Source organism: Pochonia chlamydosporia, chromosome 2, assembly GCF_001653235.2.
Source record: "Pochonia chlamydosporia 170 chromosome 2, whole genome shotgun sequence".
NCBI classification, from domain to species: Eukaryota; Fungi; Ascomycota; class Sordariomycetes; order Hypocreales; family Clavicipitaceae; genus Pochonia; species Pochonia chlamydosporia.
Genome location: NC_035791.1, coordinates 5217638 through 5235967, shown reverse-complemented (window position 1 = coordinate 5235967; position 18330 = coordinate 5217638). Strand labels below are relative to the sequence as shown.

At 51.0% G+C, this 18330-nt stretch overlaps 5 protein-coding genes across 5 annotated transcripts; 3 read left to right on the top strand and 2 right to left on the bottom strand.

Annotated features, from left to right (window-relative positions):
- Nucleotides 1-389: 389 nt before the first annotated feature.
- Nucleotides 390-5350, top strand: VFPPC_03622 (ABC multidrug transporter; the record flags this gene model as incomplete). Its single annotated transcript, XM_018283102.1, has 12 exons — nt 390-614; nt 688-1409; nt 1469-2010; nt 2062-2934; nt 2992-3309; nt 3364-3487; nt 3543-3614; nt 3668-3715; nt 3762-3826; nt 3876-4530; nt 4582-5043; nt 5110-5350. The coding sequence occupies 12 exons, from the start codon at nt 390-392 to the stop codon at nt 5348-5350; spliced, it is 4347 nt and encodes a 1448-aa protein (XP_018147837.1).
- A 1990-nt stretch (nt 5351-7340) lies between these two features.
- On the top strand, nt 7341-9157 carry VFPPC_03620 (glucoamylase precursor; the record flags this gene model as incomplete). The annotated part of the gene is made up of 2 exons (XM_018283101.1): nt 7341-7566; nt 7623-9157. The coding sequence occupies 2 exons, from the start codon at nt 7341-7343 to the stop codon at nt 9155-9157; spliced, it is 1761 nt and encodes a 586-aa protein (XP_018147836.1).
- Nucleotides 9158-9500: 343 nt separating this feature from the next.
- On the top strand, nt 9501-10349 carry VFPPC_15681 (phytanoyl-CoA dioxygenase family protein; the record flags this gene model as incomplete). Its single annotated transcript, XM_018293434.1, has 3 exons — nt 9501-9911; nt 9968-10285; nt 10344-10349. The coding sequence occupies 3 exons, from the start codon at nt 9501-9503 to the stop codon at nt 10347-10349; spliced, it is 735 nt and encodes a 244-aa protein (XP_018147835.1).
- A 26-nt stretch (nt 10350-10375) lies between these two features.
- On the bottom strand, nt 10376-11831 carry VFPPC_03619 (C6 transcription factor; the record flags this gene model as incomplete). Its single annotated transcript, XM_018283100.1, has 2 exons — nt 10376-11692; nt 11772-11831. The coding sequence occupies 2 exons, from the start codon at nt 11829-11831 to the stop codon at nt 10376-10378; spliced, it is 1377 nt and encodes a 458-aa protein (XP_018147834.1).
- A 1472-nt stretch (nt 11832-13303) lies between these two features.
- VFPPC_15680 (MFS quinate transporter) lies at nt 13304-17730 on the bottom strand (the record flags this gene model as incomplete). Its single annotated transcript, XM_018293433.1, has 8 exons — nt 13304-14034; nt 14085-14721; nt 14786-14928; nt 15936-16241; nt 16304-16448; nt 16503-16618; nt 16714-17534; nt 17588-17730. 8 exons carry the CDS (start codon nt 17728-17730, stop codon nt 13304-13306), a joined length of 3042 nt encoding a protein of 1013 aa, XP_018147833.1.
- Between the last annotated feature and the right edge of the window lie 600 nt (nt 17731-18330).

Sequence of the window (18330 nt, the reverse complement as noted above, 5' to 3'; positions counted from 1 at the left end):
GGAAAGCTGTAAACCTGTGCGGAGAAGAAAGCAGAGCCCAACGGATTCGGAATGACAACGTGCGGAGAAGATGTACAAGGACGAATCATGAGTTTGGACATGGTGGTTCATTGCCTTGGAGTTAGCCCCCCAAGTATAGGTTGGTCTGCATGCAATCAGCGATAATACGCACATGCCTCGTAAGCTGTGTTGAGCCTCTTCATGCTTTGTCTTGCGTTCCGTCACCGCCTGGTGGCCTGGTGTTCTCGGGTAACGCGTCGCCCATTCACGAGCATAAGCATGGTTCGCAATTGAGCTGCTGGCATAATTGGAAACTCTTCTCCCAAGTGTGACTTGACCTTGCCCAGTCTGTTGAGACTTGGGAGAGAAGTAATCGAACCAGATCCGCCATGTTTCCCATTGACAACGACTCCCACGGGAGCATCGCCGTGTCATGGAGCCAGGTTACATTGGCGACAGCATCCAATGAGCCCGTTTTCGTCTCCAATTTCTTTGCTGATGTAGTGTTTGCGGCGTCGCCGGCGGCTGCGCTCATCGTTTTGCTTCTGTTGTTGAATGTCTTGTCGTCCAAGAAAGCTGAAGTTGGCTCAATTCGCCGTCGGCGATCGGTCATTGTAAGTCAAACATTTCTGACATTTGCAACCGGGGGCTGGGGTTAACGACACGACTAACTTGATATCTCCATAGGTCACTCTCAGCTTATTACTGTCCTTACATATCGCATCATTGGTGGTGTTTTGCCTGCTCCCTCCGCGCCAACTCTTCCACCATGCGGGTGGTTTGCCGACATATATCGTGCGGCCATCTGCAACATTGATACTATTCTTGCTCTACTCGCGAAAACCCGCCAGCTATACCAGAATCACAGGGCTGTACCTGTTACTCACCACAGCTCTCGATACATTCCGTATCGTCACACTGGGATTATACACGTCCGCGCTGGCTCAGTACACAACTGAGTTTGTCCTGGTCGGCCTGCAAATCGCCATTACCGCCGTTTCGCTGATCTATATCATCTTCGAAGCATTAGTGCCTCAGCTGCCGAAGAAACAAGGTGTCGTCCAAGCTGATGAATACCACAGCAGCACCATTGGCAAGTTGCTTTTTGGCTGGCTGTGGGAGTTACTCTCGTTTGGGAAGTCAACTACCCTCACTGAGGACGACTTGAAGCCCCTGGATTACCATCCGGATGCCATTCACCGCGAGTACAAGGCCGTTTCGGCTCCAGAAGTTGCGCGCCAGTTTTACCGGAGAGCGCTTCTTCAATATGTCTGCGCTGCGATACTGAAGTTACTGGGAGCTGTGGCCACACTGGGACAGCCTCTGATCATTGGGGAGATTATAAACCACTTGACTTCTAGCGGTAGTTCCTACGTCGGTTTTTGGCTTATTGTAGCCATGTTTCTCGAGTAAGTACCTAATTTGGACAAAATTGCATTGAACCAACTTGTTTGCTAAGGAGTAATAGTCAAGCAGCAATTGCCTTGTTCCAAGCGCATGCATCTCATTTCACCGATCAAATCGACTATCGACTACGCTCATTCCTCCTCCACAAAGTGTTCCAAAGATCTTTAGCCCCTCTAGGAGGCACCGACAGTGTCGACACCGTGAGTTCGAAAGCGCTCGTCTATGCATCAACAGACGTCACTACCATCATCCAAGGTCCAGAAGTGCTATTCGACGTGTTTTCAGGCGTCGTGATCGTGGTAGTAGCCTCTGTTATGCTGTACGCACAAATTGGCATCGCTTTCATGGCCCCTTTGGGATTTGCAATCCTAGGCGTGCTTCTGCCTATCCTCATGGGACCGATGCTTGCTCGTAGCGAGAGGGCTATGCGGACAGCGAATGAGAAGCGCATCCAGGCTATGAAGCAGCTTGTTTCGGATGTACGAAATGTGCGCATTGGCGGTCTGCAAGACTTGACTGCTGAGCAGGTAACTCAATGTCGTGAGAATGAGATACAGCGAGGAGTCAATTTTCGGCGCACGCTGATGGTGGTGACGGTTGTTGGTATGTCCTCCGTTATCCTTCAATATTTGCTTACTTTAACACACAATGTAGCTTTGTCATTGCAATCGTTTTGTGTCCTGGCGGCATTTGGCTTCTTCTCTCTTACCAGTGGTGCCGAACTCGACTACACTCGACTCTTTACATCTCTATCGATCTTGGAAGTCATGATTGGTCCTCTTTTAAGTACTCTTCAACAGGTTCCATTTCTCGTCTCAGCAATTGTTAGCTGGAAGCGTGTTTCCAACTACATCAACACCCATGCGAGCGACGCATTCTTCATCAATAGGCGAACCCTAGCTGCTACAGGTGAATCCACAAACGAAACATTCCGCGATAGCGCAGATGACTCTTATGTGCTGAAACTGGATGGGGCAACAATTGGGTGGGAGGCAGACAAGCCGATTTTGAACGACGTCGACCTCACTCTTGCGCCTGGCCAAGTCCATGTCGTGTCCGGGAGTTCAGCATCCGGAAAGTCCACTCTTCTAAAGTGTGTTTTGGGCGAGGCACAAGTTCACGCCGGACATGTGGATTTACATACCACCGACCTAGCTTACTGCGATCAAACACCATGGTTTATCCCGGATCAATCACTCCGCGATACAATCACACTCGACAAAGCCTTTGACCAAACGCTGTATTTTGGCGTGCTTAAATGCTGCTGCTTAACTCAGGACTTTTTGAAACAGGAACGAGGTGACGATACTATTGTTGATGCCAAAGGCTCGGCGTTGAGTGGCGGCCAACGAGTAAGACTGGCTTTGGCTCGCGCGCTGTATGCTGAGCCAAAGCTTCTGGTTCTCGATGAAATCTTCACCGGCTTAGATAGAACTACTACTGCACAGATTTCGGAGAGCATATTTGGACAAGGTGGATATCTCGACACTCGGCCGGATATTGCTGTTTTGATGTCATCCACCATTGGTACTTAGCCACATCTCGACCAGCTTTTTGTGGATTTAACTAACAAATTATCTTTAGTTCCTCCCGCAGTGGCAAGTTATCAGAAAACAAGCGTCCTTCGAATAGACTCTGGAAAGCTCCTCGTTGTGGACAACCCCCTCTCCTCATCTATACCCGGCATCGGGAACAATTCCGTCGATGACGCTGCCGATGAACCATCCAAGAAGGAGGATACGACTCTATCTGGAACTAGCACTCCACCCGCAGAAGCTGTAACCAAGTTGCAGGACATTACTGGCGAATATGGCGAGTTCTTCAGATCGTTTGGCTCTTGGTTCAATGTGGTTGCCCTCGTGATTGGTTGTCTTTTATGGACAATTCTTTTCCGAGGCTCCGGTATGTTGATTTAGTCCTGAAGCAAGCTTTAGTCAATGCTGACGTTCAATATAGCACTCTGGCTTGCGTACTGGACGTCTGCGTACGAGGAGAGCGATGATGTTGATTCCGCTTTCTATGTGGGAGTGTATGCAGCGTTGACGTTTACCTGTTTCTTCATTCTATTATTCATCATCTGGTTCGTCTAGCAATTCTAGAGAAACGTCAGAATAAGATCTAATGTGTGCAAATAGGCTTTTCTTCATAGTCATGATGCGGGACAGCGGCCTCAATATCCATAAGAACATGTTTGCCACCTTTTTGCAGTTCGTTTCGCTTTCCTCGACTTGCTGCAGCCAAGTGCTAACAGATTCATCAGCTCCCCTGCCTCTGTAATTGAGAAGACCAAGGCCCAAATCATCAATAGGTTTGTTTCATGAACCTCCCATTATAGCATCCGCTCACCCACCTAGATTCACCCAAGACATCTCCCAGACAGACCTTCAACTTCCATTTGGCTTCATCAATTTCACCATCGGTAAGAGCCTGCGCAGAAATCCCATCGACCAACTCATTAACATAGCCAGGTGTTTCGGTAATGACGATTGGCCTCCTCTTAATCGGTCTAGGCGCTCCCTACAGTCTCATCCTCGCCGCAATTCTAGCTCCCCCATTATGGATGCTACAAAAACACTATCTCGTCACCTCAGTCCAACTACGTACAATGCAGCTCGGAGCACACGCCCCAATCATGTCTGCCCTTGGGTCCAGCATAGACGGTAGACTCACCCTGCGCGCATTCAGCCTCAACGACTCGATGATGGTGCGCATGTCCGACATCGTCTACCACTCACAACGACCTGCGTATCTCTTTCGATCGCTTCAATCCTGGCTAAGACTCCAGCTGGCTCTTGGTAACCTTCTCATCATCTTGCTCGTTACATCTCTACTCGTCGGTTTCAAGAGCACGGGTGAGCTGGATCGTGGGAACGAGCCGTTGTTGAGTGGGAGTGTTGCGTGGGGTGGTATTGCGCTACTGAATGCCATTCAGCTCACTGACGATATCAAGCTCATTATTGAATCGTGGACTAATTTGGAGAGTTCGATGGGTGCGATGAAACGTGTTCTTGATTACATTAGGAATACGGCAATGGAACAGCTGAATAGCTTGACTGGAGATCCTCCGTTGTCATGGCCTGCAAGAGGGGAGGTGCAACTTGATGATCTCACACTGGCATACGGGTGCGTATATATGCAGGATCACGTTCTATAGTAGCTAATTTGGGGTTATAGCGATCGAGAAGTCGTTCGGGACGTGTCGTTGAAAATACCAAGTGGCACCAAGCTGGCGATCCTGGGCCGAACCGGCAGTGGTAAAACGTCACTTATGCAATCATTTTTCGGTCTCATTCGGATAATTAGAGGTTCCATCAGTGTAGATGGCATCAATCTGTCTGATGTAAACAACAACTTGCTTCGATCACGACTTGTCGGAAACCCACAACAGACGTTCAGCAACGGAATGGCAACCGTACGGCGTAATTTGGATCCATCACAAAGACGTACCGACGACGACATTCGTACGGCCCTTGAGAAAGTGACTCCTGAAGTCTCAATACAAGACGGCGTCATTTCCATGCTAGATAGCAAGTGGGAGGACTGTAACTTCTCAATGGGTTGGCAGAGACTTATTGGTCTTGCACGGATGATGCTTCGGGGCTCGGCGGTCTACGTGCTGGATGAGCCAACAAGCGGGTGAGTTGATTTGTAACTGACATTGATTGTGCCTTCTGTGTAAACATCTAACATGAAGCTGTTTAGCATGGATGAAGATAGCCATGACACAGTCATGGACTGTATATTCAAGTCCCTTCCGGAGAAGACTGTCATTGTCATCACGCACACGCTAAAGGGGATAGAAAAGTTTGACTCTGTGGCAGTTATGGCAGATGGTGAGCTAGTGGAACATGATTCTCCTGCGAAACTGTTGAAAGATTCGTCTAGCCAGTTGTACCGATATGTGCACAATCCTTCTGGGAATGGTGCGAGCAATGGAGGGTAGCGTGTATGATAGTGACGAACTTGGATAAATAAAAAAACACCACTCGCATTTATAGCAACTAAACGATTGTGTCATGTTGCAAATGATTCAGTCTACAGTACAATGGATCAGGAGTCCGCGGTTTCATTGCCTGACTCCATATACGTCACCACAGTAATACTGCTTATAGGAATATGACCTACTGCCGTGTGTAAGAGGAGAAATTTTGGCATCTAGGAAATCTCAGGGAAAGCTTGAATAAAGCTCCCGGAGTGGTTGATGATAGGATCATGCGTCCGGAAAGATTGGCAATCGAGAGGTAAGATGAGGGTGTCGTCATTCACAACACCACCTTGACGAAAACTTGTTTCTGATTTTCGCAAGCATTTCCTGAATCTGAGCTGACACTGGTATCTGTGTCTGCCGCCGGTGAGACTTCTGTATAATTCTAGAGTTGCTCAATGGTATCTGTCCGACACAAACTTCAGCTGAAGTCGGCCCTTTAGGTCATGACATAGGTTTAGCTGAAATCAATGGCTTGTCCGTGCATGCAATGTTAGTTGTGAAGATCCCTTTACGTCTCCCCTTTACATCTGTCAACTTGTATATGACGCTTGTTAGGATAACCAAATGGATGCTGGGATGTCGGACAGCCATATCCTGAAACGAGAAAAGAGTACGAGTTTCTGCAGTAAGTCAAAATAGCAGAGAATAATATTGGATTTCCATAATCAATACATAACTTCTCCTTGATCCTATGATGGTTGTAATCATGACATGTTCAGCCGGATTGCTGCAACATTTGGTCTTCGTATTCGTGAAATCAAAATAGACTAATTTGCGAATCGATCTTCCATCTTGCATCAAGTCTTCGATATATTGGTTTTATGCCGTTGATCGGGCCGTTGAATTCAGGCATTTCAAGCTGTGTCGTGCCTTCCATTTCGGTCCGAAATATTTACCTCCTCTCAACATCCACGTCCACAGCCATCTCCATGTCCCTCCAACATTTTCCACCGTTTCGCACTATGTCGGTTAGAGCGGACAGCCAAGACTTTGCAAGTTGCAAATTTTCACTGCAAAGAGAGCAACTTCAGGCACGTGTAAATGAAAGCTATTTCTCGGCTAAAGCAGGCCACAGTCCTGACCCGCAATTACCCCGTCGTCGACCGACTGTCGAACTAGTCACGGCGCGAAATCGACAGGTAAGATGTGAGAGCTGGATTCGATCCACAGACTATTCCACCCAGACTGGTGTGACGGCAGTTGCCGGCTCCTACAAATCTGTGTTTTGCATGCTGTACAAGACCAGACCAGACCAGCCAGCCAGACCAACTTGCGTCAGCGTCAACAAAAGCCCCATGGGGTTGAAAGCTTGACCTCGTTAGCTGTGTCGGTCCGACGACCCTGGCAGACTGATCGCCCTCGTCCCTGGATGAAAATCGTCAACACCGGACGAATCGACCAAAACGGTAGGCGGGAGGTGCAGAAAAGCGTTGTGGTTGGTCTTGACCCTGTCAACTCGGCATAGATTTCATCACTCGGCATCACATCTACCATGCATCCACGCGCTTAGAGTGGACTGAGAGGCTCCAAAGGCCCGATAAACTCTGCCCCGAAAAGGACATGAAGCACCAGCCTTGGCCTTGCTCAGCTTCACCATTCGGGCTTGGCTCAATAAGCAATCCGGTAGACCCATCCCCGTCCCAGGAGGTGCCCAGGAGGTGCCCAGAAAGAGCTGGGGAAACGGACCGATCTCCCCAGTACCACGAGTCCACGACTACAAGCGAGCTGCAGAAAGCGGGGCGATGGGCATGAACAGTCAAATGACTACATCATGTCTGGTACATTGGCAAACCACAAACAAAGCATCTGAAATGTTTATGGGTCGAAAGTTTTGCAGTTAAAAGGGCTTCACACCCTTGGTTTGTTATCGACATGAGGACTTGAGAGAGACTGTACCAGCCGCGTTCTTGGAAAACTATCCACTTGTTGTCAGAGGCAAGCCAAAATGTACAAGAATCTCCTTGGTGCCCTGGCTGTGGCGGGTTTGTGGCTGGATGGGGTTGCAGCACGCCGCCGTCTTTCTTGCAGGGACGACTTGAACACCTTCATCACCAAGCAGAACGACATTTCTCTAAAGGGTGTTTTGGCCAATATCGGCCCAGATGGATCCAAAGCTCAGGGCGCGGCAGCTGGTGCTGTAGTAGCCAGCCCTAGCAAGTCGGATCCAGACTGTATGTATTCGCCCTATGCTGCCTATCCAAGTATGGAAGACTGATCTGTCGCATAGACTGGTACACTTGGAGTCGAGACTCTGCCTTGACTTTCAAAGTCTTGGTTGAGCTCTTTATCGGCGGAAACAAGTCTTTGCAGCCCAAGATTGAGCAGTACATTACGGCTCAGGCCCATCTTCAGGGAGTCATCAACCCTTCTGGCGGGCCAGACTCTGGCGGTTTGGGAGAGCCCAAGTTTCATGTTGATCTCACCGCATTCACAGGATCTTGGGGTAGACCACAGCGCGACGGACCTCCTTTGCGAGCCACTGCTCTCACCATCTATGCCAACTGGCTTATTGCTAACGGCGGAACCTCTGAAGCTACAAACACGGTGTGGCCAATCATTGCCAAGGATCTTGCTTACACCGTCCAGTACTGGAACCGAACTGGCTTCGATCTGTGGGAAGAAGTGAACGGATCATCTTTCTTTACCCTGTCCGCCTCGTACCGTGCTCTGGTCGAAGGCGCTGCTCTGGCCAAGGCTCTCAACAAGCAGTGCCCAGATTGCGAAACCAACGCGCCCAGAGTTCTCTGCTTCCTTCAGAGCTTCTGGGCCAATGGCTACGTCGACTCCAACATTAACGTCAACGATGGCCGGGTCGGCAAGGATGTCAACTCCATCATCTCGTCCATTCACACGTTTGACCCTGCGGCCGCATGCACCGATGCCACTTTCCAGCCCTGCTCTTCTCGAGCGTTGGCAAACCACAAGGCTGTCGTGGACTCCTTCCGTACTATTTACACCGTCAACAAGGGCCGAACAGCTGGTAAGGCTGCTGCTGTAGGACGCTACTCGGAAGATGTTTACTACAATGGCAACCCTTGGTACCTCGCTACAATGGCAGCCGCTGAGCAGATGTACGCTGCCGTCTATCAGTGGCAAAAGATTGGCTCCATCAAAGTCGACGCCATGTCTCTGCCCTTCTTCCGCGATCTCGTACCAAGCATTGCCACGGGCACTTATGCCAAGAACTCTGACACCTTTACCTCAGTCATCAAGGCGGTCACGGCATACGGAGACGACTTTATCAACGTGGTGAAGCAGTATACCCCAGCAGACGGCTCTATGGCTGAGCAGTTTGACCGAGAAACCGGAGCGCCCAAGTCTGCAGTACATCTGACCTGGTCTTACGCATCATTCGTCGGGGCTATTGAACGCCGCTCCGGTGTTGTTCCGCCGTCTTGGGGAGAGCCTACTTCCAATACTGTTCCCGCGGTCTGCGAGGCGCCTCCCAGCTGCGACTCCACCATGACTTTCAACGTCAAAGTTACTACAGTCCCCGGAGAGAGCATCTTCGTCGTGGGCTCCATCACCGAACTGAAGAACTGGTCGCCCGCTGATGCTATTCCCCTGGATGCTTCGCAATATACGTCCAGCAACCCTCTGTGGACTGCCAAGATCAAGCTTCCCGCAGCCACCAACTTTGACTACAAGTACATCAAGAAGACGAACGACGGAACCGTCATTTGGGAGAGCGACCCTAACCGTAGTGCGACCTCTTCTACGGGATGCAATAGCAGCGGAACCCTGAATGATCAGTGGAGATGATGTTTCGTGGGATAATGGGTACTCGGTGCTCCCCGCGACATGGGCCAGATATCTGGGACTATGGTAGCACCGCGTTTCAGCCTGGCTTGTTTGTCTCAGCATAATCGTTACACAAGATCAGTAAATGAAATAAATAATATCCGGATACATCCGGCTAATTCGGACATGTATTATCCTGTATTATCCGTCTGGTGTGTAGTGTGTAAGCCATATCATGTCTTATAGAAAGATGCCTCGGCCCACCCCCGCAACCCATCTCACCTCATCCACTTCTTCTCCAGACTCCAGAGCGCCTTTCAACAACATAACAATCACCAGCATTGACATCCAGAAATTCATAAAAATGGCAAAAGTCTTTACAAGTCGTGACATAAAAACCTACGTCGACCACGTCAACCAACACGGCTACGTCATCATCCCCAACGCCTTCTCCCCGTCGCAAATCGCCGACGCAAAAGCCGAACTCGCACGACTATCCACCACACCCGACGCCGGTCCCGCGGTGGAAGCAGGCCGCAATCCCTTCGAGGGCCTTCAGACGCAGCGCATCTACGCCCTCCTCAACAAGTCTCGTGTGTTTGACAATTTTGCGCTTCACTCCGCTGTCCTTGCGCTGAATGACCACTTCCTCGACGATGGGTACCTCGTGACTGCGTTTCATAGCATTAATATCCGGCCGGGGGAGAAGGCGCAGAGTTTACACCACGATGATGAGTATATTACTGTGCCGAGGCCGCATCGTCCTTTTGGAACGGTATGTTTTTCACTCTCTCGCGCTCTCTCTTTTGGTGACACATGTTGATGGTGTAGGCTATAATGATTGCATTGGATGAGTATACAGAAACAAATGGATCGACAGTCATTATCCCCGACTCACACACCTGGGGCGACAGGCTGCCCAAACGCTCAGAAGCACAGTCGGTGGTCATGCCTGCCGGTAGTATAATGTATTTTATAGGCACGCTGTGGCACGGCGGCGGGGAGAACACCTCGTCTGAAGGACGGCTAGCACTCACAGTGCAGTACTGCCAGCCCTGGATGCGGCAGCTGGAGAATCAGCAACTTGCGGTCGACTGGGAAAAGCTAGATGATATTCCGCCGAAGTTAGTCGCCATGATGGGGTACAAGGTCGGCATGCCGTTTTTGGGATACGTCAACGGGCGGAGTCCACGGACGAGGGTGGCAGAACTGATGGAAAAGTGGAAGGGGAAGCTGTAATCACGCGGCGAACGCATAGCTCCCCAGTTGGGCGTATAAGTCCCAGAAAGTGGTGGGCGTTTGGAGGAGTTGCGCAGTGCGGTGTGCCATTTCCAGGCCGCCTTGGGCCATGTATTGTAATGTGCTGAGGACCCATGTTCGTGTGGATGGGGTGCGGGAGACGGAGGCGGCGAGGTACAGCGGCGGGAGGAGCGTGTAGCATTGTAGGGATTGGGGGAGGGAGAAGCCTTTGGAGGTTGTGTCTGGGGTGAGGAATTGTGTTGCGCTGGCGCAGATTTCGTTTATGCTGGTTTCGATGAATTGTGTGCATTGTGTTTGTGCTTCGAGGGAGGGGGAGTGTTGCTGTGTGAGGATGTGGAGATGGATTCTCATGATGCGAATCACGTTCCAGACCTGCGTGTAGAATAAGTTGTCGTACACGTCGTAGCCATCTCCATGAATAAACTGGTCCGTCAAAGCGCTCTCATGGCGAAGGATCCGCTTGGGATGCCATTTCGGAGGTAAAGACGCCTGTAATTGTCGAAACTGGTCGTCTAATCGTGTCGCTTGGACGACAATCTCCCCTGGATCCATCTCGTTTATATCAGTAACGAGATTAATAGCGTGGACATTAAGCGTCGTGACGCCCCATTTCGGATCCTGCTCATACGAATCGAGACTCTGCTTCAAATAGTCCAGTTCAGGGGGCACTCTCACACCAGCAACACCACAACTTATCACCAAACATGTGTACAATCTCTGCGCAAGCCGTCTCCCAATATCCGTAGACAGGTTCTTCTCCCCCCGGAGTTCAATCAGCGCAATCGCCCCTTTCATATGTCTCAACCACGAGGTCGCTGAGTGCGCATCCCTACACACCAGCTTCTCATAGAGGTCTAGCAACAGCACCGCTAGGAGGGTATCATCTCCGACAGCTTGATGCGGAGTCGTAAGCGCCTTGTTCACGAGCTGTAGCGCCGTGACGTACCGCTCCGCAGCTAGATGCAGTAGATTCGAGGCATTGCTGTGCCGGACCGCCATGAAGGCTAGACTCGCGGCGTCCACAGATACATCGAGGTGACTGCCTTGACGGGTGGCTTTATACAGAGGGCCGAGCATGTCGTAGCTGCGCGAGAGGCCGGAGACGTAGTGTGTGAGGAAGTCGTGGCGGGCGATGATGGTCCATGATGGGCGTGGTGGTTTGGGGATGCTGCGCTGGGCTTTGGCGCGGATGGAGGGTGTTTGGTCGTGGAAGATGAGGTCTTGGGGGTTGCGGTAGCCGAAGCAGGAGAGGTGAGCGCGTTGGCACTGGCCGCATTGGGGGCGGTGGAGGTCGCACTGAGATTAATTGTTAGATGGATGAGGTTGTGAGATGGGAGATGAGGTTGTAGTGTCAAGTGGTTGGTGGTTTGCGTACCCGGAGTTTTCGCTTTCTGCATGGGGCGCAGTCTTTTGAGGGGCGGCCGCGGTTTACCATGCTGATTTGGTTTATGAGAGGGATGTCTTTGGTTGATGTTAGGTGCTACAATGTGGTTGAGATTGATATCTTGATGGCTTGACTTTGGTGGGATGCGGATGGCGGGGATCTAAATCCGAGGCATCTAAACTCCGGGACATGCAGGCACTTTGCCGGTATCTCACAAAGTACTCTTCATGATGAATATAAGATGACATTTTTAAAAATTTCTTTAATTTTGCCTCTCGACTTACACGGCCGCTACATTCGGCACTTGCATTCTGTACAGGGTATTACCGCACAATACCGCGCAATAATATCCCGACTGGCATGTAACAGTGATCATCGCCCAATCCGGATCTATTCCTCCCAAACACCCAACCAAAGTATACATAGATAATTTCAATTAATCTAGCTCTATACTACGTACACCAGCACAAGCCACACACCACCTCGTCAGCAGGCGAAGCAATCAAACTTCTAGAAGCATTTCCCACGCAGACGAGTCAGATTCAGTTACACAAACCAAAGCCGGGCACCACGGCACTTCACCACATCTCCCACAAGTCACGCTCTCTAATTACGGAGTATCCATGCACAGCCCGACGATTCGTCACGTCCCACTTGGCCTGTACGCCCAACTCGCAGCGCCTCCATTCCATTCGATGCAAACTGGTCTGAATTTCGAGATTCGAGACTGCCGCGACGGGAGAGCAGCAGACGCCATCGTGAGTCTTGGCACGCTAACCCTAACCCGATTGAGTAGCATTCGAGCGAAGCTGTTCGTCAAACGCGTGGATGACGGCCTCATCTATTCAGTGGTCTAAACTATTTAACAAGCTTAATTCCATCGTGCATTCAGATCATTCAGATCAAATACTTTAACTCAAACACCACAACTACCTGCAACACATCTGTACAATCCATCTTCCTCAAACAATTACATCTTGTACACTCTTGCTCAGCACCTTACACTCTTCCTCATACATAAGCCATCAAATTACATCACAATGTGCTGGCCCTCAAGACACTACGAACGGGACCACCGCCACCACGACCAATACTACAACGCCCGTCCCGTAATGGACTACTCCGACTATGAGCGCCAGCGCAAGAAGCGCAAGGACAGGAAGTACGGATACGTGAACCCGGCGTTCTTTGGAGGTGCTGCCAATGCGCCTGCCGGGGGAGGTTGCTGATTTCAGTGTTGGACTGATCTTCGTCTTTGTATTATTCTGGGCTTGCTGATGGACTGATCTTTGTATTTGTATTCATCTTGGCTTGCTGATTTTTTCTTTGCATCTGTATTTGGGTATGGTTATAGAATGGAGCGATCTGGTGTAGATGGGACGGGGGAGGACTATCGGGATATATTAGACTCTCATTCCGCAGCAGATTCTATCTGTAGACAATAAATTCCATATGTTTGTACTCCCTTGAAGCCCGTCCCTTCACATTCAGTAACTCCATGCCATTCATACCATGAAAACCACCTACACAAACCTCCCTACATTCCACAGGCCCTGCAACTCACCAAGTTCCCCATCCAGCCTCATCCCCGTCCCAGCCCTAATCTTGCGAAAACACCCCATCAGTGCCCCCTGCTGCGACCCGTGCGTCATATCCCGCGCGATGAACAGCAGCGCCGCCACCACCACCGGATCCCATTGCTCTGCAAAGTCGTTGGTGCAGGCGATCCCCGCAATCGTCTGGACATGCCAGCTCTGCGACGTCGACGACAGCTGGTAGCCCGACAGCTTCAGCAGGCGGGGCTTGTGCATCAGCAGCAGCAGCGAGGACACGTGGTACGCGACGTTGGCCTGCATCCCCAGCGCGTTGGTGTACAGCTGTATGGGGAAGGATGCGTCTGCGCGGGTGTCGATCTGCCCGGCTTCGATGTTGCCTATGTCGAGGATGGGGCGCATGGGGACGGGGCGGCGGTCTCGCCAGGTTTGACAGCTCTTCCAGAGGGCGAGCCACTTTGCTGAGCTGCTGGGGTAGGAGGAGTAGGAGGGGACGGTCTGGTGGGCGGCGTCTTGGAGGAGCGGGTGGGTGATGGGCTGGGCTGGGTCGTGGGTGAAGTGTAGGACCATGGTGAGGTGGTAGAGGGACCAGGTGTATGCTGCTCGGGGGGAATCTGGATCCCATGATGGGAAGTCTTGTGGTGAGTAGAATGATAGTGGTGTGAGGGGCGGTTGTCGTAGTATTATGGAGGATGCCAAATCTTTGACACGAGTGTTAGTTTGTTAAGAGTGATTGTTGCTGGAGACATACCAAATCGTGAGTGAAGCTTGCACAACGACCGCAACGGCTCTTCTATCGACAACGCAGTGTGCTCTGAACTCAGCAAACTCATCTCATACGACGCATGATGCCGCCACTGCAACGGCCCAGCACGAAGATACTCTGCAACCCCAGCCAACGAATCCGCCACCCTCTTCGCCGGCCCATCCAGCGCATGCACCCTACTATTCTCCTTTGCCACCTCCGCAGCATCCCGTCGCCCATGCAGCAAATTCATCTGATGTCCAGCCAGTTCAACGATGACGCTCTGAATCGGCGGATGCTCCTGCGCGAGATACATAATGTCCACGCCAAGCCTCGACGTCGGATCCCCGGCCTCCATCCACGGAACCATCATGTACCGAAAGTGCCGTAGCAGGGCGCCCTGTTTCCTGCCCGCAGATACGTTCTGCGTGTCAAAGTAGCCGTCCCAGTCGACTAGCGGGCGTTCCTTTTTGCGGTCCTCAGCTAAGGGCGCGGTGGTGAGGAGGGAGTCGATGGTGATGCTGCTGCTGCTGTAGGATGAGCTGCGGAGTTCCAGCTGCTGCGAGAGGGAGTCCGAGTCTCTGCGGTTGTTGCCGTTTGTGTCTGATGATTTTGAGACGGGCGATATTGGTTCATTTACAAACTGGGTGTGTTAGTTGATGCGTCTTGTGGAGTTGCACGGTAAGATGCGAGGTGAGATGAACTACCTTGATACGAGTGTAGGAACTACTCCTCGGCTTCGCAGTCGCAACATCTCCAGCCGTCGACTTGGGAATAAACTGCAAATCAGGATACGCGCAAGTCACGCCTCTAGCTTCACAGCTCGCGCATCTTGGTTTGCGCTCATCACCTTGATCTCGTTAGTCACTCACTTTTGCTTTTTCGTTTCATGTCCAGATGCGGCTCTCGGGCGGGGCTGGCTAGGCATCATGCACGATGGAGGAAACCCGATTCACCCGGGTCAAAGTGGGAATGGGAAGGGGAAGGGGGAGGGAAGGGGGATAGTTACATTTCCGTCGTCGCTTTCGACATGAGAGGCATCCTGTGCGGACGCGCCGCTTATTCTCGGGGATGGAGCGAATCACGGGCATATGGGGACATTTGATGTGCCGATGGTCATAATCGGGTTGAGAAGTTGTGCTTGATGCTTGTTTACGGGGAGGAGATGTAAGGTTGTTGAATGTTGTTGAGAATGTCGCTGGTCTGTGGGTGTTGATGTGTGTCGATGTGATTGATGTCAAGTGTTTTCTGGGGTCAAGGCAGGTGTGGGCAAATTGATTGATTGATTAATGTGGGTGCATGGTCGGCTGGACCTGGAGCCGATGGCATGGTTATCAAGGATCAGTGATCACAGGGCGAGACGTTGAGGACAATAAAGCTGGGGAAAAGATGGGCGACCAGTCTTGACCAGACCAGAGACTCCATCGGGTGGCGCCGCCTTCGGTCAGTCGCGGTCTGCCAAGGAATCGTCTTCAATGTTGGTGCCAGACTATTGATACCAGACATATATAGCTGTGAATCCCCGATGTTGTAGAAAAAAATCTGTAGAATATTGTAGAACCGCAAAGTCTTCCCTAGCTGTGAACTTTCATCAAATTGTTTAGTGTCATCCATTTTGACAGGTCACGGGGTCTGGTGCCTGGATTGTTGTCCTATTTCACTTCTTCCATCCTTCGTCCCTCACACTCTCCTACATTCTTCTTCCAAAATATTTCTCCCTTACTTCTTCTACACTTGATCACAATTGCTCAATGTGCTTCTCAACACCAGCTTTGTCCGCCTCGACACGACCTTCAAGCAAGGCTGTGAGGCCGACTTCCCTCTGTGCTTCACACAACAGCTCTGCATCTCTCTCACCTGTATGACTGCCAAACACCCGATCCATCTCTTCAAGGGTCGCATTCTTCGTCTCGGGCAAGAAGAACCACACCCAGAAGATGCCTGCTGTGAGGAACACCGCAAAGAAGATGTAAGTGCCCCATGCCCAAGCCTCCAGCATCGGCGGCACGAAGAACGCAATGGCAAAGTTGTTTAACCAGTTGCTCATAGCACCAATCGATGCACCCTTGGCTCGAATGGACAAGGGGAAGATCTCCGAAATGAGTGTCCACGAGACAGGTCCCCATGTGGCTCCGAAGCCGGCGATATACACCCAGATCAACGCTGTCACCCGTCAGTCTCAAGACACCTCATGCATGTCAACAAGAGTTTATGACTGCACTTACCGACCGCTGTCCAGCCCGCAGCCACGTGGTTAGGCCAATCATGTCTGAATTTGGCAACAATAATGCCGACTATTACCATGCTGACCCCCATCACCACGGATCCAACAAGCAGCATTGGCTTTCGTCCAACACGGTCGATGATTAACTAATTCAAGTAAGCATGCTTCTTTCTTTCTTGTTATACGCTTCCCTCTCTTACCATTGCCGGAACTGTGCTTATCAAAAACACAACGCCAGTCACTCCCGTCGCCAAAAGAGCTATGGTTCCACCGGTAAGTCCCAGACTCTGGAAGACGTTTGTCGCATAGTAGATAACTACATATTGTTAGTTTCATGTCATTAACGAAGAGAATAGGGCTACATTCTCGCGTCGATCCCGCTCCACTGTTGCCAAAACATCACGAGAAAACCCGTGATAATTCGCTTGGCGTTGTCCTTTGTTCGGAAGCAGTTGATATATTGGGCGATTTGCTCACGGAAGGCGCTTTTGCTGCCCTCCTCAGCCATACGGGGGAAATCTCTGGCAAAGGCCTTCTTTTCGAAGACGGATTCGGCCTTGATTTCGAGAAATTCGACTTGAATGAGCTCGTGGTCAACCGGCAACTTGCGCATCCAGGCCAGGGTTTTCTTGGCCTCCTCATCGCGGCCCACCTTGACCAGCCAACGGGGAGAGAATGGCATAAACCAGATACCCAGGGCCAAGGCCACCGCGGGAATGCCTTGGATAATCGAGGGCAGTCTCCATGCCATATCAGACTGGGAATCGCCTGTACCGCCGATGTAGTTGCTGCCGTAGCCAGCCCAAAACGACAGCATGATTCCGAGAATAGTGGCGAACTGGTAAAACGACACCAACAAACCTCTCATCTCAGGAGCAGATAATTCTGCATTGTACAGTGGTCCGACACCGCTGAAAAGTCCTACACCGAGACCTGTGAAGAATCGACCGGCATAGAGCAAGGCTGGCAACCCCTCCTTGGCGCCAATATACAGGTAGCTACCCAGGATGACCCAGCAGCAGGCAATGAACATGGTGTACTTTCGAGAGATGATCTCTCCCAATACACCTGCAGACAGAGAGCCAACAATACCGCCAAGCTGCAGGACGGATGTGAGCCAACCTGTCGCAGAGGACGATTGGACCACTGAGGGGAAGTTGTTGACGAAGCGCGTCATGACAAGCGATTGTCCAAGGACACCCTGTTGATATCCATATTCGAAACCACCCAGGCTGCTCAATGTTAGATCAATCGACTTCAAATGACACGGAAGGTGCGGACTTACGAAGCAAAAAAAGCGATGAAAATGACCTTGGGATTAGATCGAATCGATTCCCACAGGGATTTCTTTGCTGCCAGAACTCTCTGGGCCGGTTCCAATGGAACATTGGCCGATGCAGCTTCTGTATCTGAAGGCATACTGGACATGTTTGCAGATTCAACTCAAGTTGCAAAAACTGGTTGATCACCTCTTCTCATTCCCCAATTGAGGAAGCTTGCCGACCTTATATATTACAGAAATTTTGCCTTTGTGCCCCGGAAACTCGACCCCGTATCCCCATCTTTGAGTCAGTCACCCCATGGGTCACATCAGTCCGTGATGGTACTGTACCTTTTTACTTTTCGACGAGTCAACGAGTCTTGTCGGTAGAAAAACAAAGGCGGGCTAAGCTCGTTCGACGAGGTGCGTAGGCTACGACCCCCATTTAGGGAAGCTATGCCAAGGGAGGTGGGTCATCGGTGGCCGCGGCAATTGGCCCACGGCTGCACCAACCCGGAGGGATAAGTTGCCGTTTTGGGCGCCGTCTGGCAAGCAGGATTCTGAAGTTTTATTATGGGAGGTTGTGCTGGGTTCGAGCAGGTTTTGATATTACGGCTGACCTGCACAAATCTGTCAAGTCTTGGCTCATTAGTGGTATAATGCGGCAGTCGGCACAATGGTGATGCACGACGGTGATCGTACCAGAGTTTGGTGACGGTAGCGAAGATTTGTTGTCGCGTAGAGAGGTGGCGTCGAGCAGTGCGCAG